This window comes from Larus michahellis, chromosome 2 (assembly GCF_964199755.1).
Source record: "Larus michahellis chromosome 2, bLarMic1.1, whole genome shotgun sequence".
NCBI classification, from domain to species: domain Eukaryota; kingdom Metazoa; phylum Chordata; class Aves; order Charadriiformes; family Laridae; genus Larus; species Larus michahellis.
In genome coordinates, this window is record NC_133897.1 from 58,925,453 (window position 1) to 58,950,481 (window position 25,029).

Here is a 25,029-nt window from a genome sequence, read left to right on the forward strand (position 1 = left end):
AGTGAGGGACAGCCAAGACAGAGGACAATCCATATCTTCTACCCCATCACAGAAAACACGTAGTAACAAACCAGTTCTAACAAAGTCCCATTTTTAAGCTAGGCAGTATGTGCTAGGATTGTCCACAACATTTATCCCCAGGAAAAATAACTTAAAATTGAGAATTTGGGGGGGTGGGGGAACAAAGCTTTATTGCAGCAATAATCTAATCCAACCAGAAATCCATGTCATGAATTGTTCATACATATGTGTCTTCTTGTTTCAGGGGTTTTTTTGGTTGTTTTTTTTTTTTTTTTTTCCCCAATCATTGCCATTTGTTTCAGGAACCTAGTGCTGTGGAAACCATTCCCCTGCAGCGGTGGTTCACAGCAAGGCTCATCATACAGCACAGCTGGAAATGTGAGTTTCCTCTCTCGGTAAAGTCTCTAGCATTTATCTGTGACAGTGAAGAGAAAAAAAAACCCAACCAACCAAAACAAAACAGACCAAAAAATGACCAAAGGCAGCCTTCATGTACTAGCTTCTCATGCAGAGCACTAGCAACCTGCTCTGCCCTGACAGGCACTGTGCACTTTGGCTATGATGCCCTCAGCTGCTTTCCTTATGGATCTTCCTCTCCCAAAGTGGTGAGACTGCTCATCCTTGCAGTTGCAAACTGGCCTCAAAAACAACAGGCCAATGATAGGCCTATCTGTTGTGGAAGGCTTAATTGACTCTAATCTTCCCATGCTGGTGTGCCAGTGGAAAACCTCCAGCAGAATTTGGCCACCAAAGTTATGGCCCCATCAGCAGCATAGTGCTAGATGAGGTCTGATTCAAAGCAAAATCCAATTCAAAGTCAGGCCTTTGGAGAATACTTGTAGGGGAGCCCAAGGCCCTCTACCCTCCAAAGCCAGAGAGAAAGCTCATATTTGAAGGTGATCGGTAATACTGAGGGACCTGCCCTGTGGGCAAAGAGAAGGCAGGCATCTGTCAAAAAATTCATGGAATATCCAAAACCACCCTGCTGTGGTGTCATGGTACTTTATCTGTCATGATGGCTGTCAGCAAAAAATTAAGCCCAGAAAATATTTTGTGCACATTTAAATCCAATAGTGAGTTGAGATGAACAAAATGTTTGCCTAATCTGTCTGCAAAAACTCCATAGCCTGACTGATGAATAATTAATAAACTTTGAGTACTCTATACACTCAAAGGTGGCAGACAGCTAGGAACAGAATTCTAGTCTGAAATTAATAATATCAAAAGCAAATTAAGAATAAAAGTCACTAAATGTTATCTTTGTTCTTGCCTTACCTATGACATGATCTGATTTGCCTTTCAAAACCTGCAAGAAGGGACTCATTTTAGGCAGTGACAGCCTCTTTTACCCCCTGATGCAAGGAATTGTTCTACATTGTGCCTATGGTGCCGAAATGTAAAAAGCTTCTCCATTTCCAAGCAACACTCCTCTGTACAAAAAACCCACGGGAGTCAATGTTTTCCAAGGTGATGAACTCCTGTAGCTCTGAACAGCTTCAATGCTCCTACAAGCCCATAGGTGTCTGACTCATGGGCAATCACAGTCTGAACAAGGTTTTCACGTTGTTTTTTACCCCTCCCTTGATCAAACAGCTTTTGTTATAGATATATTGGTACTGTATTCCCTTTCTTTCCTGCTACAAGGCTCTTGGATCACAGCATCACTGAACTGTAGGGGTTGGAAACGACCCCTGCAGATCGCCTATGCCTACAACCGCATGGAAAAGCAAATCCATTGCCAAACGTCCACAGAACGGCCGCACGGATAAACTACGGGCGGATCAACCACCTCACCTGCCCGCACCCCCGCGGGTCGCGGACCGCAGCCCCCGCCGGGCCTCACCGACAGCCTCCCCCCGCCCTGGGGCCCTCAGGCCTCTCCCCGGAGGGGGGGCTGACGGGGCACTCCGCCGCCGGGAGAGGACGGAGAGGCCGGGGGCGCTCAGCCGGCGGGAGAAGGAGAGGGAGAGGCCGGGGCTCCCCTGCCCGCAGAGCAGAGCAGGCCAGGCCAGGCCGCTCGCCCCGCTAGGCCCCGGCCGGCCCTGACGCCGTGAAGTGGGGAAAGGTTGGGGGGGGCGGGCGGGCGGGCGGGGAGAGAGGGGCGGGAACCGGAAAGAAAAAAACCTCTCACACACACACACCCCCTCAAAAATCCTCCTTTTTCTTCTTAAAACGAGCCCGCCCCGCCCCGCCGGCCGCCGGGAAGGAGCGCGGTGACGTGACGTGACGTACCGGTGACGTGATCGTCCTCCGCCGCTGTGCGACGTGGCCTTCGCCCGGCAGCGCCAACGGTAAGGGCCGCGCGGCGCCGCCGGCCTCCCGCCCCTGCATCCCGCCTGGGTGTCCCCCCGCCTGAGGAGACGCGGGGGGCGGTAAGGCAGCTCCGGGCCCGGCTCGGCGGCTCCCGGTCCCGCTGGGCCGGTCCCCACCCGGGGGGAGGGGGGTTGGATCTCGGGAGGCCGAAGCTCCCCACGGAGCGAGGCCGCCGGCTCGCGCTGCGTGTGCCCGAGGGGGAGTGGGGGGATCCAGGGCGGGCCGGCCCCGGCCGCTGTCGCGACAAGGAGGGGAGTGGGCGGGAGAGGGTCCGATAGGAGGGAGCGTCGTATCGGAGGGTCTGTGGGGATCAGTGGCCGGCGATGCCGCTGGCCTGGGGTTCTGCGTGGGGTGGCGGGTGCTTCTTCTGAGAATAAAATTAGGCCACGGTGTTTGTGTCAGTGTCACCAGCCTTCGTGTCGGGGATTTCTCGAAACGGGTGACTTCTGCCTATTCCGATGTCTTCAGTAGTGTTCTCAGAAAAAGCACAGCGTGGGACATAAGGTGAAAGGAAGCTGTGGTGGAGCTGCTGTTTTCCTCTGTGCCAAAAGGCATACTTTTTCCTATTTTTTCTAGGCAGTGTTAAGCCATCATGTTTACGTATTGATATGGTATCTTTATTTTCTGCAAAGTGAAAGTATCTCTTAAAAGCTAGTTAGCTGGGAATATGACGTTTTAAATTATCTTAAGTCTTTGCAGGTTTTGCAGCCCTTCTTCTACTTCCGTAACCAAAAAATTCTCTCTCACAGTATACGCATGGCAGCACCAGTACTAAATCCGTTCATCTTTGCAGGTAATCATGGATCAGGTAATGCAATTCGTGGAGCCCAGCCGACAGTTTGTAAAAGACTCCATACGACTTGTGAAAAGATGCACCAAGCCTGACAGGAAAGGTAAAGCACACAATAAAACAGAGCACAACCCTTATTTCATCTTTGCCTTACCGTGTATCTTTCTGTATGTGATGTCATTTACTTGTTGTGAATGTTTCTTGGCTTCCAGTATGAGACTTAAACTGGAGCAGTTGTCCAGTTGGTAATGGGTTTATGGTTCTGGATGTAATAAACTTGAACGTGTCCTTTTCTGGTGTGTATTCAGTCAGGTGTGTGTGAGTGGTGCTAAAATTCACCTTATGAAACAGGCTAAGTATTTAGCAGTAGGCATTTTGAGAGAGGCAAGTAATCATTTTCATGTATTGGGTAAACTGATCTGCGAAGAACTTGTGTGCACTTTGAAAAGACAAACACAGTAGGCAAGTTTGACTGATTACAGTCAATTTGGGGGAAATTCTGGAGGAAACTGCTTGTTACGTGACCTTGGGGGAAACGCTTCATTTTAGGAGTCTCGAAAGGAGCTAGGATTGCTTTTTTCGGAGCCGATTCAGTACTTCACAGTTGTCAGTGACTGCCCGATTAGGTCAGTAGGAACTTTGTTGTTGGAAGTACAGAAAAAGATTTTTGGGCTTTCCCAAGGGCATTAGAGAGAAGCTGTAACTACAGCCAGAATGTTACTGGTTGTCCTTAATGGTGGTAGCTACGATGCTTTATTTACATGATCATGATGAAGTTTTACTGACATCTGTTGAGATCAGTAAGAAACTTCATTCATTGTCAGAGTGACAGGGTTGTGAGGGGCTATTGACCTTCTTAGTCGCTGTCTTAAAATAATTGAGAATATAACTTATGTAGTCGATTTCTGTGGGGGCTTAAGAAGCTGTCCTCCTGTGGCAGGAATGCAGCTTTTCCATTTTTGATACTGTATTGGGAATTTTTTTCAGGGCTTGTAGAGCTGTGAAGGAAAGATAATGGAATAAATGGTCCATGAACTGTTAAAGACTGTGGGTGTTTCTGATTCTGCTTACTATTTAAAAAAAATGAGATCAGCTATGCTTTGTGGAAAGCAGCATCTTCTCTCTTAAAATCTCATCTGTCTTCTGAAAAAGCAGATTTGTTTCTCAAGGTCAATGCAGTTTGCTTTTGAACTGCTTCCTGTGTTAGCATTACCATTTTCTACCATTTTTACCATTTTCCTTTGGTCACTGTAGCGCACACCTCTACGCCATACATGAGGCTTCCTAGACTAAATTTTTTTTTTGTTTTTGCAGAGTTCCAGAAGATTGCCATGGCAACAGCAATAGGCTTTGCGATAATGGGATTTATTGGTTTCTTTGTCAAATTGATCCATATCCCAATCAACAATATCATTGTGTAAGTAAATATGAACCTTCAATTTCACTAAATTTTACTCTCATTTCTACCTGCTCAATTTTAAATAGAGGACATTAGTGAGCCCTAAAGGATCCACATTGCTTTAGTATCTCTGCATTTCACATGCTAGTGTAATAAGACAGGTATTGATTCAAAGGACTTGATCAGGAAGTAGATCGTTAATTTAGCATGCTGCAAAACATTATATCCATAGTTCTTAATTATTTTTTTTTTGAGTATTCTGCTTCAAAACTGAACATCAAATATTTTTATTTCCAGTTCCTCAGTGTGTGTTTATCCACAGAACATTTGCCTTATTTGGCTCTTACATACTCTACTGTTTCCAGTTTATAATTTGGGTATCCGAAGTAAATGCATGGACAGTAAGGTGGAGAAAACTGAGTGAGTGTGTTGGAAGATGACAGGGCACAGAACAAAGCTGGTCTTGTTCCCTTTACTGAGTGCCAGATTGTGTTTGAAACTTCATTGTACGTGTAACTGCATTCTGTACCTTTTGGAATGAACGTTGCAGCATGAAATACTTCAACCTTAAGTTGACCGGCAGCCACGCTACTGATGTACTAACACTACCAATTAAAACTCCTCAGATTGTCCGGAACTGATGTAATTCCTTTTCTAGCACTGGAACAGGTTAAATGCTATTCTGTGACCACAACATGCGGCTTGCTTATACCTGTAAGAGTGGTCCTCTAGGCAAGGAGAAATGTTTGAAAATAGTAGATAAGCTGTAACAGTAGTAATGTTTGTCCTAACAAGGCAATGGTGGGAGGACAAATGAAGACTTCGATGGGATCACTAGATCACACTCGATTAGTTGAAACTGATTACTTTGTTCTCTCGACAGAGGTGGCTGAATATTCATCATGAAGAACCAGACCTTGTGACACGTGCTGCAAGGATTTCACAGCTTTGTAACTCATTTGCTATTAAACAAGCGCAGTTTGGGTTTTCAAACATCCTTGTCATCTTATTCCTTTTCTAAAGTGCATGCGATCAAACCTGTCTACATTACAGGCTTTTTTGTTTTAGTAGTAGTAGAGGGTGGGCTCTTCTGTTGTTTTGGTTTTTTGTTCGTTGTTTTGTTTTGTGACTTCTTTCAACTGTAATAGAACATGCAGGTAGGAAGGAACCTTGGGAGGTCTCTAGTCCAACCTCCTGCTCAAAGCTGGGTCAGCGTTGCCTTCTGACGAGGTTGCTTAGGGCTTTGTCCAGTCGGGTATTGAAAACCTCCAAGGGTGACAACCGTACAGCCTCTCTTCAAAAGCTGTTCTAAGGCTTAACTTACTGCTTAGTAAAAAGCATTATTGCAGCAAAGTTAGCCAGCAAGAAAACAGCATTATTGTATCCTCTCAAGTGGTGACTTAAGTGTCTTATCAGCTGGAATTCTTATTGCTGATTTCTGGAATCACCATCATTACCCGTAATTTCTTTCTGCATTTGGAAATCCTGTCAGGTTGTATTATGTACTTGACTGGAAAAAAACCTCCATCAAATAAAGCACTTCCATTGATGGTCCTCATTCTGATGGCATGTGGGGCTCTGAACTGAGACTTTGCTTCAAACCCTGCCTGTATGACAATAACCACAAGGAACTGTCATCGCCACAAGGAGCTGTCAACTAGAAATAGGGGGAGTGGAAAGTCAGTTTTCGGTGTGACGTAGGTGGGACTGTGCTGACTTCCTCGTCGCTGTTGCTGGGGGATTTTACTGTGGAGTGCACCTGCGCAAGCTGAAAGGTTAAGTAGCGGGCACTGTAAGATGGGGGTCAAAAGACTCCTGTGTGACCCCCTGGCCTTTACCATGCATGCACCAACTTAACCACAGCCTGGAACCACCCCACTACACTTTGCATGCAAATGATGGTTACCTCCCAGAAAACTGAAAGCATAAAAGATGGCCAAACAGACTTAAGGGTTGAGCTCCTGCCACCAATGATACCCTGGGTAAAGATGACCAACGAGACATCGCTGGGTCCATGGGTGGTGACTATCTGCTTGCACTCTTTCTCCTCCTCTCCTCCTCCTCTCCTCCTCTTCTTCTTCTTCTCCTCCTCTTCTTCTCTTCTCCAGCACTCAAATTGTGGTTGAATAAATTGTTTTGGTATGTTTTCAACATTTGGCCTCGTTTGTGCCTTAATTCCAACTAGGCAATTGAAATTTGACATTAATGGTCTCGACCTGGTTGCGACATGACATAAAAATAAGCAAGCCAAACTTATTTGGTTACTAAGATGCACAGTCTGAAATTAATTTAGTTGTCGGAGATACTAAGCAGTCCAGTGAATCCACAACTTGCTCACACTGTTGGATAAGAGATACACCTGTTTTGGATACTGGTTCTGTAAGACACCTGCACATAGAATTATAAAGGGTTCTGCATTTGTTGACCTGGAAGTTTCCATTATTAAATGACTGAATGTTTTGATTTTAAAAACTAAGCCTGCAAAACCTCTGGTACATGCAATGCTCTTCCTCCTCAGATTGAGATTAAGAAATTTATATTTCACTCCAAAAAGTTTATTGTAAGCATTTGGTATTTGCAGAAGTTACAATGCTACTTCTATTACAGACTTTAAAAGCACTTAATACAGGGAAATCTGATATTGGTATTACAGCAAAACTGAAGCTTCTTCAGTATGCAAGCTTGCTTCATAAGTAGAAAAGCTCAATTATTAGTCTTCTTGAGAAATCTTCCCCAGCACCTACATATGTTACAAACCAGGACAGAAAAATGAGATTAACTACTCTCGGTGCTATCACCTTTTAATATAGTTACACTATGTGCAACTTTTGGCAAAAGGGGAAAAAAATCGTTCAGTATTGGAATAAAATACTTCGTAAAAATAGTCTGAAGTAACCAGACTAAGCAGTAGCAGTTTCTTTGCATTCGCTTCTGTTTGTGATTGTATTGGGTGGCACCTCATGTGTCTTCTGATTAAGTAGTGTGAGGTACCAGAAGTACTCAATTACTGTTACTAATCTGCATTTGATCTCAAGTGATTTTTATTTCAGGCATGTTTTCCATTCAGTACATAAAATCACGTGCCTGCTTATATCTTGCGGAACAGCTTTACTGTCTTAATTCAGCGAACTTTTGCAGTAATTTGATCTGAGTCACATCAGAAAAGGCAGCTGTAGCTCATTTTATATTTCGATAGCCATTGTCCACAGCAAAGGCTTGTCCGTCTCAATGGTCACAATCCCAGAGCCGTCATAGGTGTTGGAAGTACTGACGAGCGTTCCAAACTTCAGCACCTGGTTAGCTGTGAAAAAGAAGAGAGAGACTTAGTGGTAGTCTCGAAATAAATGCAGTTCATTTATTGCTGTAAAGACTGCTGCTCCCGCAAAGAAGGAAGAAACAGCTGAGTAAATCTAACCCAGATAAACAACATCTAAAATAATGATGTTAAATATTAATTGGAGGGCTTGTATAAGACTATATGATGACCTGTAGAGAGAATAAATTAATACTTGATACCCAACATATCATTTTGAGTTTACAGCAGATTATTACAAAAGCAGACTGTTGAATGTTCCCCAGAGTTCCACATCTGGAAATTTGTATTTCATTAGCATCAGCTCAAGTACCAGTGCTAGTCAAGGTATTTAAAGTAAAACGAGGCAGAGGATCTTACTGTAGTTCCAAACATGGGATTTGCTTTAGTTCCACAGCAAGCCTATAATCTCTTAAATTAAATTTGAACAGTTCTAGAGCAAAGGCCAGCAGTTAAAAGTGGTATTATTTAACAACTTTTGCTTTGAAGTAAGTGACTTGCCTCCTTTCTTCTGCATGCCTATTGAGGTAGGTGTCCACATGCATTAGAAACCAAATGGCATTAATCTAATGAATAGCTAACATCAATTTTAGGGGAGTTTGACACAGCGAACAGTGCAGTTGTAATGACAATTTTGAAATAACAGTGACATTTTAAACAGCAGCTTTGTATTGTTTTAGCTGGCACGTTTTAAGGGTTACATAGACTTCCAACAAGCTGAGACCAAAGATAAAAGCAGCTCCCCGCCCCCTCCCGCCCCCCCCCAAAAAAAAAAAAGCCGTTTAACTTTTATCTCCCATTTCCTCTCTTTTGGAGACAGGACTGCTTGTATTTTGCAAATGTACAAACTTCCCCAAAGGCATTCTAAGACTAGTCAGTTTTGTATTAGCCCTTGCTCGTATAAAGGTTCAGAGTAAGAACTCTGAGGCTATCCTTTGTTTTAGTCTGTAAAACAAGCCAAATGACAGCTCTTATTCACAGGCGCCGCCGAGGGTCACATTTCCATGAAGGATACAAGGAGAGCTGCAGCTGGGGAGAATTGTTCGGGCAGATCAGCCTGTCTGTGTGCCCTGTTGTTGGAATTGCCAAATCGTGCGTTAATACCAAAAGAGGAATCCTCTGGATTTGCCGTCAAGTGGCCAATGGCAAATGGAGATCTCCCTGTCATCAAGAGGTGTGCAAAACAACATATTAAGCTCTATTTTGTGATTCGCACAGGAGACAAATATTCCAATTGTGGATGTGAACTTGGGCTGTAGTGAACTTGGGTGTAGTAACGTATTATTACAATGCATGTGGCCAGCAAGTCGAGGGAGGTGATTCTGCCCCTCTGCTCTGGTGAGACCCCACCTGGAATACTGCATCCAGCTCTGGAGTCCTCAGCACAAGAAGGACATGGACCTGTTGGAATGGGTCCAGAGGAGGGCCACGAAGATGATTAAGGGTCTGGAGCGCCTCCTGCATGAGGACAGGCTGAGAGAGTTGGGGTTGTTCAGCCTGGAGAAGAGAAGGCTCCAGGGAGACGTTATAGTGGCCTTCCAGTACCTAAAGGGGGCTTACAGGAAAGCTGGGGAGGGACTCTTGAGCAGGGAGTGTAGCGATAGGATCAGGGGTAACGGTTTTAAACTGAAGGAGAGTAGATTTAGATTGGACATGAGGAAGAAATTCTTTACTGTGAGGGTGGTGAGACACTGGAAGAGGTTGCCCAGGGAAGTTGTGGCTGCCCCATCCCTGGAGACATTCAAGGCCAGGCTGGATGGGGCTTTGAGCAGCCTGGTCTAGTGGGAGGTGTTCCTGCCCATGGCAGGGGGCTTGGAACTAGATGATCTTTAAGGTCCCTTCCGACCCAAACCATTCTATGATTCTATGTTACACTGTCCACCCATTGCTGGAAGCTGCACAGGAGGAACTGATCTTGCCAGGCTGTATGGCTTGAAAATGAGAGACAGTCTGAAGAAAAGCAGGACACAGAACGTGGTTCAGTGTCTCTTTTGCCACATCTGCACTTGCTGCTACTTGTTCCTGCTCCCGCCTTTGTTGTTAGCCTGAAAGGAACTGAAGAGAAGGTTTCCGCTCCTAGCCGTGTTTGGTTGGAATGAGGGAATAGCACCTGAGTTTCACTGCTGCTTTAAACTGAGGAGCCCTGCCATGTGAATCTCCCAGGAGCTTGGAGCAGTTCAGCAAAGGGGGCGGGAAGCACTCTACTAGATCAATTAAGCACCTAAAATAAAGGTGCTAGATTCTGTCAGGATGATTTTGGCCACACAACAGCGCTAGGCAGGCTTCTAAACAAATGCCAGGACAAATAAGTTTTGGTGTTTGCCTTTGGAAGAGACAGCAGAGGCCCATGAGGTTATGCCTTGCCAGAAGCTGATGCGCTGGACTGAGTTGCCAGAGGACCCAGATTTCACCCTTTGCGAGTAAACAGGTCATTTAATGAACATGAGGCACGACCCAGGCAGAGTTCCCTGTGTAAAAATACTCCCAAAATACCGTGTTAAATGTTACTGTCGAGTTATGAATGTTTCCAGTCTGTTCTAAGTGGGAAAGAACCTTAAATAGTTTAAAATATTTGTTGACACACAAATTTTCCATTTTTGGTTACTATATATTGAAGCTTGAAAGGGGGGGAGGAAGAACTTTGTGGATCAACTCTATAAACCCACTGATTTAGTATCATTTATTGCTCCTTGCTCGAGACTGTCAGAATAATTCTTAATGTTTCAGCTTTGCATATGAAATAATGGCTCTGTAGAAGGCAAGAATTAAGAACAACATGGCAGCTTAATGAAACAAAATCTAAAGCAGTGTTTCTCCGTGCATAAAATTAAGTGAAAGTCTTGCCTTTTGTTTTCTTTAAATAAAAAGTTCTTGCCCACTAGATGGAGCCTTTTATCTTTCTCTACCAGATTTTCTGCTGTGCAAGGATCAGTTTGAAATGAAGTGAAAAAATGCAAAACCTATAAAACAGTACTGCTGATTCACGTGGCTCAAATGGGCCGATTCCAAGCACTTGGTTTCACGACCAGCCAACATTTCAACTAACAAAATTAAAAATGCATGCTTGCCATTCAATAAATGAACAGTAATTAATGTGAAAAACTAGGTTTAAGCCAGTAAAGGAAATTAGAGGATGGAGATACCTACTGCTTCTAGGAAAACTTCCTGCTGTGTCACGCATTATGATGTGAAGTTTACAAGGTCAAAGAAGTGGGAAGTTTTATCAGTCCATGCTTGATCCATTACCTTTTCTTTAAATGGCTTTCAGTCTTATTTATTAAGTCCTAGCAAGAGCTTATGGCTTAGGAAAAAAAAAACGTTAAAACCCCCCCCCACATTCTTGCTATTGAGATTATTTTTCTGAGGTGCATTTCAAAGAAAACAACTTTTTCTTTTCTAATATTTAGTATTGATAGTTTCAGTGGGTACCAAAAATTATTTTAATAAAGGATTTCACATTGTGATGTTTTGTAAAACAAAATCTAAATCTCAAAACCTGGGATTTTTGGAATTCTCTAATTAAAAGAAATTTTATTTTGGATGACTGAAAAGTTTTTCAGACAAATAACAGTCTTTTTTTTTATGAGAACCTCCAAGAGCTGATTTGGATAAAACAAGAAGTAATCCATCAAAACCAACACCCCCACTCCCACTCCTCCCACCCCCCTGCCAGCAGTGTTAGACATATTTTTCCCCTGAAGTTTTGCTTAAGTGCTTTGGTTCCAATCAAACTGATAATAGCGATGAGAGAGAGCTGATGAGAAAAATACTCTACCCGGTTCCTCAAATGTAGCTATACTATTTTTTCATGACTCTCCATCTATAAAGCCAGCACGGCTCGGCGTCACTGAGCCCAGGTGGCCGTGCCTCCAAGGAAAGCAGTGGGGGTCGTGAGTGGTTACACGAGAAGGTAACTAAGTAGTAGTTCTGTGGTGCAGTTTTGAAGTCTGACAACCCTGGACTTCAGAACTAAAAGCAAACGTTATTCTTGCCTTTCGGAAAACAACCAACCAATCAAACATAACCAAGCCAAAACCCAAACAACAAAATCTATTATGAGACAGGTTTTTATGGTGTGCCCTATGTTCTAATCAGTAACGGAAGATTCTTATTTCTATCTGGTGGATCGGAGCGTATCACTAATTCAGACCTAAACATGGCCACGGGCAGGGCTTATTTTGACATGGTAGTGGAGGAATGTTTTTCTAGCAGGTTTTATTTTGCATGGCAGGTGGTTGCACCTGTCAGCCTTTGAGAAGGTTGGAAATAATTTAGAGAAGTCAGAGGGCTCGTAGGTGAGCTTCCCAAAGGATCACAAAGATCATTATTTCTTAGACATCCCTTTTGCTGACCAAGTTATATGACAAAGGAGGTCTCATTAACCCGAAGACTGCCCATCTCCACTATTTTATTGCTCATCTTTCTAAGGATGCCACGTGGAAAATGTTAATCTCAGATGTAAGATTTTGAAAATTGATGAATCTTGCGGTTGCCAGAACAACATTTGGAGATGTTAACAAAATGCATCCTGTAAGTATTCAAGCTATATACAAAAATCAAACAAAGAAGCCCAAACCTAAAAATGTATTTTAAAGACTCTTACCACATTTATACCTGTACCATGGTTGGGAGTTTTATTTTTTTTAGTTGATGGTACTGAAAATGACACCTCAGCCTTTGCTTGCAACATGTTCACTGTTGCACTGCAGGCTTTCAGCCTGGAAACTGAGAAATAGCGTGGGCTAATTATAACTAGATTGGGTCTCGTCACGTTAGGTGCTGCAAAAACATTAGCTCTCAACATCAGGTTACTCCTCTTAAAAACTGTATTAATGATTTAATAGACTTATAAACATTATTTTTATGACTTCATTTGATACTTAAAGTACAGTCCAACAGAAGAGATCTGTCCTGTATGAACATTTTATAAGCTGCACTTGAGCAGGGCTTGAGGGAGGCATATACAGAGAAAAAAATTCTTCTTAAACATCATATATGGCAAAAGCAAATGATGCAATTAATTCAAAAGGCTTAATTGAACAAGCAGGCCCTCTGGTTATTCCCTCGTCTCTACCAAAACCACAGCAAAATCTGGATAGCTGAGAGAGGGGCGTTTAACTGCAGTATCTAATGGTCACGTCGGAAGAAAAGTTTAGGAGGTGCAGGTCCTTCCTTAGCAGAAGTAGATTTAGCGAAGTCATTTTGGTGGGAGAATGGCTGAACGGTCCTGCGTCATGCAAATGGAAGCCTTTTGGAAAGCCCTTGAATGCAGTTGCGTAGCCCAAGGGTCCCCACTTCACGGGATTTCACCAAGTCAGGGCCTCATTATTGTGACCACAAATGACTAAGAACAAAGCACCGTCACGATAAGCATGTCCCACGTACACCGTGACATCTATACTACGCTTGCTTTTCTGAGCTGTGTGTCTCAATTGCATCCTGCAATATGTAAAGTCACATCTTGCTGCTTTCCACCACTGAAAATCAAAGTAGGTGCAGGAATACAAGCAGATTTTCTCTGCTGGCATGGATGTTTGGAATATCAAAATAAGTAATTATTAATTAAAAGCTTTATTATAGCGATTGTAATCCTCTTCCCCCTAGGCAAATGCTGCATCAAAATGATAGAAAATGAAGATCAATAAACTGAACCACAAGTTAAAGTGAAATATTGAATTACCATTTGGTATCCTATTACAGTTTATCTGGAGAGGATTTCCCTGAAGTTCTGTGTTAGGAGCAAAAATCTGCATTTAAATGGAGATGCATTAGTAACGCATGAGCTAGTACTTTGCAGGTCACCCTGTGTCTGCAGAACAGCAGCATTAATTTAGCTATTTAAAAATAAAATCTAAATAGTTTATAGCCTGATTTTCCTTTTATTCCTCCTAGTTTTACGCTTGTGCTTAGACTGGCTTCACTGAAGTTAATCTTGAATCACGCTGATGTACACAAAGGAAAAATTGGGTCCTTGATCTCTGCAGTGGGGAACTGCAAAACTGAAAGTTGCAAATAACAGTAATTTACACTAAAACACGAACTATTTTCAATACTGACACAACACATAAAGGCTTGCGGAGCCTGCTGGGAGCGGACAGGCAAGCCTGTCATGGCACAGAGCCCCTCAGGGCCAAGAGGAGTTTCGAATAAGCAGAGACTGCGTCGGGCAATTTTTATAACTATTGTAACTTTCAGTACCTGGTTTTGTGGCACAGAACAATGGCTTTGTAATCTCCCAAGATTCGTAGGAGCGGGCTCAGGAAAGAATGGAGAGGATGCGGGGTGAAGGGGGCCCAGCAGGCAGGGCCAGGTGGTTATTCCACCGGTTCAGATGCCGGCAAGGACTCTGAGCAGGGGCTCTGCAGCACAGGCCGCCTGGCTTCACATCGGTGGGAATTCAGGAGGTGACACCAAAAGCACTGGCTGTCAAGGCTTAACGATTTCATTTAAAGAGAGAAATATGTTAAGAGGACTGTGTGTTCTACCCTGGATAGAAACCACCCATGTCGGGTGAGCCTTCAGAAGTGCAATTGTATGTCAGAAGTTTTCACATTTATTTCCAGCACACATTTTTTGCCACAGATTTTTCCAGCTTTGTAATCAGGGTGGTACTGTAAGAATAGCTCGAACTCCTCCTGTCACATCACCTGCTTAGTGGCAATTTAAAACGATAAGCTGATAAAAATGATGCTAAGAAATAAGAGTGCTTTCTACACTAATGTTTCTGCTGCTGCTGCCTCACCAAAATCAAGAATCATTAACTGCAGGAAGTTTCTATGGCTATTAGCAGCATTTTAGCACTACTAACAAGATGTGCTCCAGTGTTTGTTCAAAATCACTTTAACCTCTTAACTTAATTAAAGTGGCCTGGAAAGTCTGACACGGAAACTGTATATACTATTTTCAGTAATGACTTTCTAGCCTCGATATGATAAAGCTGTACCAATACTACAATAGTAGAAGCGAGTTACCGAAAATGTAAGTGTAAAGAAAGGGAACTAGCTGGTTTGGAAGACCGTTTCGCTAAAGCTAAAGGCAAAACCAGGCTGTGAGGTAATTTAAAGAATTCAGTTTAGCCAGTAAGAGGCACAGTGTTTACTTCATTTTTGATGCTTTCCAGTAATGTTTATCAAACTCCTTATAACGCTAAGGGGCTGTACAAGTGACAGGTACTATTAATAATAGCGTTAGAACACCGAAGAAACAGCTGCAGAAATAAAATGTAGCTTCAGTTTGACAGTCAATACTGTAGAGACCTCGCATATAATCTAGACAAAATAACTTGTTGCTATTTTGGTCTGTCTCTACTTTGGATTGTGAGATAAAGAACACTATTCTCATGAGAAAAGGGGGCAAGAGCAACGCTGAGATACATCAGCTAATGAATTGTCTTAGTTCTAAACATCCATAAGACGCCTCATAGCGCCCATCATCCTATTACGCTGACATGCTTTAGAGACATTACTTAGTCACACAAAGCTGAGGATGGCAATCTGGTACAACACTGAGACCTGAGATTAGCTAAAAACAATGGTGTTCTGTCTTGGCATGTAGGTCTGAAGCCCTGGTTTGACATGACGGCAAAGAACCTAAAAATACTTGCTGTTTTGAAAGCTGCTACACTGCCAAGTTGATACGATGCATCTAATGGTGAAATATACTGAATTTGTTAGAGGAAGAAATCCAAGTGATCCTAGCAAGTGACCACACTCAGTGCTGCAGAAAGGAGTGCAATTCCCACTACGTTCCTCGTGATTGGGTTGTTGGAGACAGGGAAGAAAGAGGAGGGAAGAGGAAGGAGAGGCAATCTTTTCCTGACCCAATTCTCAGGGATAGTAGACTATGTCCACATACTCAGGCTTTGAGCAACTTTGCACCAGAAAGCTTTTCAACACAACCAGATGCAGGACTGATCTTGATCAACATCTTGCCTCTAGCTACAGTCATTTTCCAGCACTTCATATAAAGATGAAAAAAACCACCCTCTCGCAGAAACCTATCTATCCTTCAATAGGTTTTTAAAGTGTGATATTAGTTAACCAGAACACATAGTTAATTATTTTTCTCTTCTCTTCTTTGGAATCCTGATAAATCCTGTCACATTTAGATTCATAAATTCACAAAAAAAGGCAGTAAAAGAGGATTTTAAAACACACACATAATACAAGTCTTCCAGCTTCTGTATGGTACCGTTGTTCCCATCATTTGTAAAGATGTACAGATACAATGATTATTCCGGTAACATACAAAACTGGGCCTGTAGCTGAAATATGGGTATGTGGATATTCACTCGGTAAATACCTGCACAGCTTGGGTTAAATGGGGATCTCGCTCATCCGCTCCATGGAGGAGAATAACAGCACTGCCATGAACACTGCACGATGGTCTCAGCCAGTCAACCTCCTCTCCCGCCTACCAGTGTGTAAGAAGAGTCCCCATCGTCAAGCCTGCCATCAAATTTAGCACTGCTCTGCTTCCTTTCTCTGTGACGGGGATGTGATTTTCCTAAGGGAGTTGATCTAAAGCCAGTCCCTAGCCAGCCCTGAAAAACAAATTTAAGCATGCTAGCTTCTCCTCCTTATCACTGCTGCCAGCACTAGCTCAGCTCCACATCCAGAGTCCCATTCTGCTCTGTCACTGGGCTACAGTGCCAAAATTAAATATAATTTGACAAAGCTCTGTAAAGGCTCATTCCTTAACTCCAGCTTCTGCTGTGTTTTGTAGGGGCAGGACGCAGAGGAGCCGAACGGTAGCGGGCTGTAACCAATATTTGTGGCAGAACAAAGGTGGGTGTACACAACGTGCAATGTTACAACAGGATCAAAGCAGATCTTCTGAACTCTGGGAGGGGTTCAACGTGTTGCAGATCTAAACCCTTCCCCGCTGAGTCCAGGGGGGAACCAGAACAGACCCAGCCCATGGCTGGTCCATTTAGACTCCTGGGTGGCCCCATCTGTGCCGCAGACCCTCGAGAACCACCAGCTGCAGAGTTTCTTGCTCCCAGACCTCACTCTCGTCAATCAAGCTGCCAGACCAGAGCAGACTATTAACCTGTGCCAGAATAGCGGATCTGGTGCTCTGACCACAAGGAAGCAAACAGTTGCTGTCACCTCTGAGCACTGGTCAGGATGCAAAAAAAGGATGATGTCTTCTGTGTGCCCTGCCACAGATAACCCCAGGACAGCTGGTTGTGCAGTGGCTTGGGGAGGGCAAGGCCATTACCAGCACTGAATACAAGCAGCAGCCCCTCTTAGCCACTGGCACTTTATTACAAATAACCGACTTTGATCAAATTAAATCCCTGACAAATAATTTTTTTATGCAAGCTTTAATAGCGAACGGCACCATTTCCTAAAAGAGTGTTATGGAAATATGATATTACATTTACATGGAAAAATGAAAAGAACAAACTAGAATATTCATCCTTATGCACAAAAGGCATCATCAATAAAGCAGCTGTGCTTTTGTCTAAAACATTTCTCTGGAAGTGGGTAATTATTATTTAAAAAGCCCACACTGATCTGCTCCTGACAGCTCACAAGGTACATGTTCATCTACTTGCTCTCCCTGACACCTGATCTATTCTGAGCACAGGTGACTAACTAATAAAGTCTATTATACTTCTAATAGAAAAGTAATTCCATTTATCTTTACCCTTCCTAGCAGCACTGCTTCCTTTCACTGAATTGGGGCGGGATGCTGTAAGAGGTTTCTAAAATATGGTTATTTTCACCCCTACAATTGTTGTGCATTACTTAGAATTTTAGATTGCTCTGCTTTCTTCAGGAAAAACAATTAGACACAGATAATATCACCCTGAGGATGAAGCAAAAGCAATTACTTCTGTTACAAAATGTCCCCCTAGATCTGCATGTGAACTAAGCTTTTTGATTTTTAATTTTATTACTTTGTCTTTCTGTTAACAAATAATTAATATGATTACTAACACCCTGTGTACCTCTAATGTCTATACTATTTCAATTATAAAGCCATTACTGATGCTTATTAATTCTATTCCATTTATCTTCAAACTTGCATGGTAAACTTACAACATTTGCTGACATTCAGGGAGCTAAAGCTCCTCCAAACTCGCTCACAGGAATCCAGCAAAGTTTATCTGCTGCCAGTCCTGAGACAGAACATGAAATTCAACAGGAGACTGCAGACCACACTGGTTTTAGTTCAGAGTTGCTCAGCTGGATAGCTGGATTAGATGACTCTCCATGTCCCATGACCCCCCCATAAAGGATTTTTTTGAAATAGTGTTGCCCACTGCGTCTTTGCAATCTAACCTTCTTTCTAAGCTATAAAGTCGCTTTTTTTTGTTATTTATTTCCAACAAAAGTGTAACTTATGACACAGCAAAGCCTATTCTAGCTAGTAATACCAGATTCTTCCACTTCACCCACCATTACAGCACTTTGCTTCGGGAAGGACAAGTATCTGCCATGTATATGAATCAGTAAGTCAGTGCATATGGCTCATTTAAAGTTTTTGTCTGCTTTTACAGTCTTTTTTTGGATGCAAGTTTCAGAGTTGTCATCGATGCTGATGAATACAGCTACTGTATAAAATTTATCCCTGAAATTAAAAAAGGGAGATTAATCATTAAAGACAAGTCCTAAGTTTCATCGACTGTCAAAGACTTTATTCGAGTGGAAAACTAGCTACTGAGGATCCTTTAGTTAGTTGTGCACACTGGAAAAGTCCAATTGATTTCGGATAATGATTTCCAATATGAACAATGCTCTTCATGTTGCTGTGCTTCCTCCTCCTGACCTTTGAAAAGTCTTCCGCCCTCCTCCCCCTTCGCCAACTGGCTAGCAATTCATCCTCTACCTTCAGAAACATATCATGCACTTCCAGGCCCTGCAATTGTTAAGGATTCAATGGTTTGGGGGATGTTTTCTCCTGCCTCTTCTCCTCTAGGGAATACTGCCTTTAGCTTTCTGCCCGCGCTGACCAGAATTAAAGGCTTCTCATTAATCATGCAGTGCCGTGTCAGGCACTGCCCAGGCCAGGTGATGTAAGCTTTTGACCCTCGAATGCAGAGGCCGAATGCACCGCTAAATTAATGTAGTGCTACGTGGTACAGTCAAAGACATTAAAGTTTTAAGAGTGCAATTGATTATACGTAGTTCAACTCTCAAACGCGTTAGTCAAGATGGATTGCAACACTCATGCTGTGGCACAGTGACGCGTGTCAGCAGGCTCTCAGTTTTCCTGTACGGAGGACTTGACATTGGCTTTTAACCTACCAATAAACCATCCTGAACACACTGCAAGGAATGGGAAGGAAAAGGAATTCCAAATCCAGTAGTCACACGTAAAATAAAAGACTAAGCCAACTGCATTACAGCTTGTCCACTTCTGCCAACACCAACCAATTTCTAGCACTTGGGGTTAACAGACCGTGACAGCTGCAATTGCCAAGTAAGGAAATGCATCCTCAAACAGCCTCTTCTTTTAGGCTACGGGGAGCTTCCATAAAGTAGATCTGATTTGTAGCCTGGGATGCTCCTTATCTCACCTGAAATTACTGTAATCTTCAAACATTTGTCATTCCTCACTAATAATCAGTGTCTAAGGGGTACTGTAGGAGACACATTCCTATCAACAGCTAAGGAAGCCACCTTTCTGAATTTCAGTTTGAACTCAAAATCAAACTTATTAAATATGATTGGCTCTTATTTGACATTGCTTTTCCCATCCTGGCCATTTGGTGTACTCAACATTTTCCACCCTTTCTTGGTTTGTAGTCACTTCAGAAAACCTATGATACCTGTCCGAGTTTCATAGACATTAACTATCTGACCCATTGTTTAAATCTGACTATCAGACGTGAAATACTTTTTTAATTTGCAAATAGGGAAAATTTTACTGAAAGCAAAAGCATCTCAGAGGAAAAGCAAATTTTGCTAAAAATTACTTTTTAAAATAGTTCTGACGGTTCTAGAAACAATGATAGCAGCTTAAGTTCCTCTTAAGTTCACATCTTTCTTATAAGTATCTGAAGGATGAAAACATAGCACTGTGAAAGGTTTCTGATTAACCTGCCACCTACAGCAAGACTAATGCAACTTTTCAGACGTGTGGCATAAGTGTTAGAAAAAGCAGTTAAAAAAAGATGTGAGTATGAATGAGTATCTCTCTATCCCACGGGAAGAATCACAGGTGTAAGGGTTTATTTCCTACGTTGTTTCTAAACTTATTTTAACCCAACAACATGAATTTCTACTTTCAAATAAGGCAGATCAATAATAAAGCCCACAGTATTTCCAAATTTTAAGCATTGCTTTAACTGCTGCTGTGGGGTTTCATACCAATAGTTTCAATGTCTGCTGCATAGGGCATTAAAAGATGGATGTATCTATGACCAATGCTTATAGGAAAAATTTAATATAGCTATAATCCTTTCATTTGAATTCTTCTATGCTCTACTATCCTAAATGGTCTACAACAACCAGATAAAAAAAAAATCTCTGAAGTCTACATGCTTACAAAGCAAGCAGAAGTACCCAAGAATATATTGACACGTCTAAAGATTAATCCTGGGATTTTCCAATCAGAGTAGAAACTTTTCATAACTAACCAAATGAAGAGGTCTCAAAGCAAGCGAGACCTACAACTCTATTTCACCTCTTGGGAGATGTGGAGATAGGCACATATTCCTCCTAATATCATAACTTTAGGACCATATTGCTACATATCACTACAAACCATCCAGTGATATGCAAGAGGCTAGCGTATCTCCAAGGTAACCCTTTAAACCTAGAGATGTCTCATGCAAGCTTTGGACCCAACATCAGGCTTGGTGATCACTGAACAATTATATCTGTGTTGTAATTTAAGGCATGGTCACCTAATAAAAGTCTGTTATGGAATAGGCAGCATTGCTCTTCTAGTAAGAGGTGGGCTTGTTTTGAGAACCATCAAAACAACATCACATGCATGCCCACTACAATGCAGACTTCATGAGACCGAGGGAAGCACTTTACAGTGATCCTTAAAATCAGCCAGGAGGAAAGCCTGGTAAGACCTTAAACCTTACTGGAGGGTGAGTTTAGAAAACACCAAGTAAAACACCAACACTTCCAGGAAGAGCTGGAGAACCTTGCAAGGTCTGTACAAAACTGATACAGATGAGCCCTGCAGCAGTGAGGTCATTACACGGCAAGAGGTTCGTCTTGTCGTGTCACGTGCAAGAGTGAAACCTAGATGATACAGATTTTGAAGTACAGGGCTCATTTATAGGTACATAAGCAGAAAAGAGAGCAATAAAGTGTCAAGCCTAAAAGCTGTGAGCAAAAATGTAGTTATATGACTTCTAACATCGTCGGCAGCCAGGTGGATAAATCTCTGCATGCTGCTTTGAAAGGGTTCCCATAAATAGTCATAGGATTCTCTGGCAAAGCACGGGACCTTTAAGGAAGGCCAGAATACTGCAGGAAGATCTTACTCAAATATACCTGAAGTCAGTCAGCCATAAAGGATGCCTTACAGATGTCACACACACAAACTATACTGGAAGTGGACTGAGGGGCTCAAAAACAATGCTGCAGAATAGAAAAAGTCCCTCAAATCTATCATTTTGTGAGAAGGAAGGAACACTACCAAAGATTTAACAGTAGAAAAAACATCCCTTGGAAAGCTTGCCTTGCTATAGCATTCTAAACTCATTAAATTCAGTTTGCTGGCTAACCCTCTGTCGCCCACAGGTAAACTCTCCTGTTAAGAAGTTTTGTACCCTTCTCTTGGATCGTGGACTTCAAAAGTCAGGGGATGCTGAATGCAACGCTGAGACAACTCCTGTAATTTGTTGAAGACAGAATGGACAATATCATTGATGTAGCGTAATGAGCCGTTTCCCTCCCCCCTACTGTGATTAATGGCGTGGATAGGAGGTCTGCTCGCTGAGCTGATAGACGTGATTCTGGCCCTGGAGGCATGCCCTATATATAGCGCTGGGTGAATACATGCATGAGAGATTGGCAGGCAGAAGCAGCCCTGGGAGCCTTTGTTATTGTCCAGTTTACTCTTTCCTGAGCTCCTCCAGCTTGCACAATCTGTGTAGCCTCTGGGAAGGCAGCTTTAGAATTGGCTTACTTGATGGAAAAAGCTACTCTTCTTGATGCGTATGATACAAAGTAATGTGACAGTGACTGACAGCTAGGGGGGGAGAGGAGAGGAAAAATGAGTTAAGTCAGGGTATTGTGTGAAGGAGCAGAAGGGAGAAGGAAAAAAAGGGAAAATTCCTCATTACCACAGCACGTGTGCAGCGGTGGAGATAAGAGTTGCTGTTTTTTACAATAATAATCATTATTAAAATCAGTTAAGTTGACACAAGTTTATGATGATATAAATAGTACGCGAGTGATTACTGGATGTTTTTCTTCAAAACTTAATCTTCCCCAAATAGAAAACAGTTAATAAGCTTAGGAGTCTGCCAGTCTGCTCCCCCTTCACATTTTGTGAACAGGTAACGTAATGAGAATATAACCCCCAGGGCCTAGTCCTATCTACAGTTCCATTGATACGATGCGCTCATCATGCATACGTTTAAAGTGAGCCAGAACTTGCCTGCCAGCTTCTCATTCCCTTCTCCCTTATACTGTGGAGCCAATTGTAATTTTTATTGAATGATGCGATTACATCGCAATGTACTGGGCAAAAGTGCGCTGCTGGTTTTGTGCTTTCTTACTTCAGGTCTGAAAACAGAAGAAAAAGCTGTAATTGATTCCATCAGCCTTTTTTGTATCGAAACAAAAGGTAATGCCCAGAGAAACTTCCTTCCACTAGAAAGATGAGGAACTCAAAATTTGGAGTCTCTCACATTTTTTCTTTAGGAGATGGTACATGCCCAACAGAGACATCCTATTTTAGTTTATCTTCAGCAGACTGTTAGGTTCTGGACCACTAGCATGGAAAGCTCAAGTCTCGGAAAAAAAATAACAAAAGGGGAAATGCTACCAATTTGAAGACACTTGAGGCAAAACCGGAGATATTAAAATACATCAAGGAGGAAGAGCTTATTTGGACAAATCCCAACTGGCTCTTATTCTTAGTGCTGAGTGAAATACCCATTTCCAGAGCTCCAGGAGACGTGTTGGAAACCACTACTCGCTGCTGCTATTTGGAAATAAAGTTTTACAAGCGTCTTATAAGCATATGCCATGCTTGCATTCAGCCTGAAGGAACTACCATCATTAGTAACCAGGTTATGCTATAGTTTTTCCTTCTGCTGCATATGCGCATGCAGCTCTGTGTAACAAAGTCATAGGAAACAAGGTTAGGAAATTACATACACAGTAGTTGTCTGTCTATCAGCACAGAAACTTTTTCTTCCAGAACAGGAACCAAATGTTGGATTTTTTAAATTAAATTCTGATCTTCTACAGGTACTAGTATCAGACCATGCAACACAGCATGCTCAGTTTGATGTAGCATTAACACCAGTATTTTAAGAAGTTCTGCACGGGCTCATGATGCTCTAAACTACCAAACCCTCCCCTCAAACCCCCTGCATTGATAATGGGACTAATTTCAGTGTATCCGCCTCTGCAAATCCTAAAACTCAAGCCCCTCACACTTTACAGAAGGCTGTAATCCAGGGCCATCTTTGCAAAAGATCTGCAAGTCAAGATGGGTCATGACAGGTCAAACTTTGTATTTCCTGCTTTGAAAATACCTAGTAGATCTCACTATCATTCTTCAGGGAGATCGGGTTCAAACGGTATGAATCTTCAGGCCATTTGATTACACTCTATATCATCTTCAGGGACAACTGCAATTCCAAGACACATGCACACTCACCTTTAGGGTAAATTCATACCTAATTTGGACCTTGTCTGGTTCCTTGTTCTTTTCTGCAGGCTACAGTTCAGAGAGATACTAAATCATGTGCTTAAGCTAAGTCCACACAAACATGTCACTGATATCATAAAAACCTCAGTACCCAGCCTGTGTTGTGCTGAATTGAAGTCCAAAGGATTCCTTTTAAAACCTCTAACCACATAACATGATGGAAAAAGGACAGAGAAATTTGTAACCTCTCACAACAACATCTAGACCCACCAGTGCCTTTAATTCATGATTTAAAAAGCAAGGAAAACAAGACAAAAGTTAGCCTAGCAAAGCCCTTCTACTTTTGAATTAATCTCTTTATTTATAACCTTAATGATAGTAAGACACATCAATAATAACATGGTCTGAAAACTCCTCTCTTTTGTCCCCAAAGCAGTTTTTCTTACAATGATTATGGTAATTTTTCTTGACTCTTGATTAAACGAAGGTGACTTGCTTCACTTAGATATGCTTTGTCTGAGCCAAGCTGGCTTTGCACTTTGGCACGCACACAGAACTCCAAAACGGAAAAACCTGTGCTAAGAAAGATCTAGCGTTCAAAAACTACTTGGTCTTGACACTGGGTCAGCTCTTCCATTTTGGTTGCAGCTTGGTTATAGAGGAGGGAAGTTTTTTCGCTTGTCACATTAAACCAAAATTGGGTTAATCTGACCCTTAGTCACAACGAGCCAATTTCAGGAACACGTGAAAGTCCTGCGCTACTTTTCAAGAAATGGTACATGCAGGAGCTATCTTCCCCCCCATCTCTCAAACAAATACCCATTTCCCACCCCCCACTACCCAAACTAGAGATGTATGTTTAGAAATTCATCCTATGAAGCAATCTAGACATTCTGACGGCTGCAATTTATCAACATAAATTACTGCACTTCACAGCAAAGCTGCTGTCATAAGAAAACACCGTGTGCCCTAAATTGCCTGCTGCCCTCTTCAATAATCAGCCCAGTTTTTAAGATCTAGAGATCTGCTGATAAAGGACACCTCAGTGCATATAGTGACAAAAAAAAATTGAGTTTCATACACATCACTGGAAACGTCCACACGCTGCTCTATTAATCTTTAGATTGGGGTCATTTTTCTCTTGAGATGTGGTTATAGATTACTTTGAGAGAAAATGGGGAAGAGCACCCAGACAGGGGCCTGCTTAACACTAAGCAAGCTTGCTTCCTTCCTTCTTGGTTTAATCCTATAAAGTATCTAACGGCCAAAGGTGCTGTTAACTCTATACTGACCAACACCGATGCAAAAGGAGCTCACAGTGTGTTAGCAACATCAGTCTGCCCCTACATCTTCTCAAGCACCCTATGCTGTAAGACCCACGCTGGCACT

At 42.4% G+C, this 25,029-nt stretch overlaps 2 protein-coding genes and 1 long non-coding RNA gene across 6 annotated transcripts in view; 2 read left to right on the forward strand and 1 right to left on the reverse strand.

Moving 5' to 3' along the window:
- Positions 1-1,966: 1,966 nt before the first annotated feature.
- Positions 1,967-6,674, forward strand: SEC61G (SEC61 translocon subunit gamma). Of its 2 annotated transcripts, none has more exons than XM_074575640.1 (4): positions 1,967-2,312; positions 3,128-3,227; positions 4,439-4,541; positions 5,407-6,674. In XM_074575640.1, exons 2-4 carry the CDS (start codon positions 3,134-3,136, stop codon positions 5,414-5,416), a joined length of 207 nt encoding a protein of 68 aa, XP_074431741.1. In that variant the 5' UTR covers positions 1,967-2,312; positions 3,128-3,133; the 3' UTR covers positions 5,417-6,674. The 2 variants fall into 2 exon arrangements, with proteins under 2 accessions (XP_074431741.1, XP_074431742.1); XM_074575641.1 differs by having other exon boundaries at positions 2,274-2,393.
- A 368-nt stretch (positions 6,675-7,042) lies between these two features.
- Positions 7,043-25,029, reverse strand: part of TPK1 (thiamin pyrophosphokinase 1) — a 307,503-nt gene continuing 289,516 nt past the window's right edge. For all 3 annotated transcript variants that reach the window (XM_074575637.1, XM_074575638.1, XM_074575639.1), the window contains one exon: positions 7,043-7,824. In XM_074575637.1, coding sequence (XP_074431738.1) covers positions 7,706-7,824 — 119 coding nt within the window. In that variant the 3' untranslated portion in view covers positions 7,043-7,705. The remainder of the gene's footprint in view (positions 7,825-25,029) is intronic.
- LOC141739082 (uncharacterized) lies at positions 8,818-22,195 on the forward strand. The gene is made up of 3 exons (XR_012585574.1): positions 8,818-9,010; positions 16,561-16,622; positions 21,555-22,195. It is a non-coding gene; the product is annotated as an uncharacterized LOC141739082 (long non-coding RNA).

Bases quoted from the DNA above. Each gene is read 5' to 3' on its own strand.
- SEC61G (XM_074575640.1), top strand. From the start codon at position 3,134: ATGGATCAGGTAATGCAATTCGTGGAGCCCAGCCGACAGTTTGTAAAA. The intron at 3,228-4,438 runs GTAAAGCACACA...TTGTTTTTGCAG, and splicing joins CACCAAGCCTGACAGGAAAG to AGTTCCAGAAGATTGCCATG.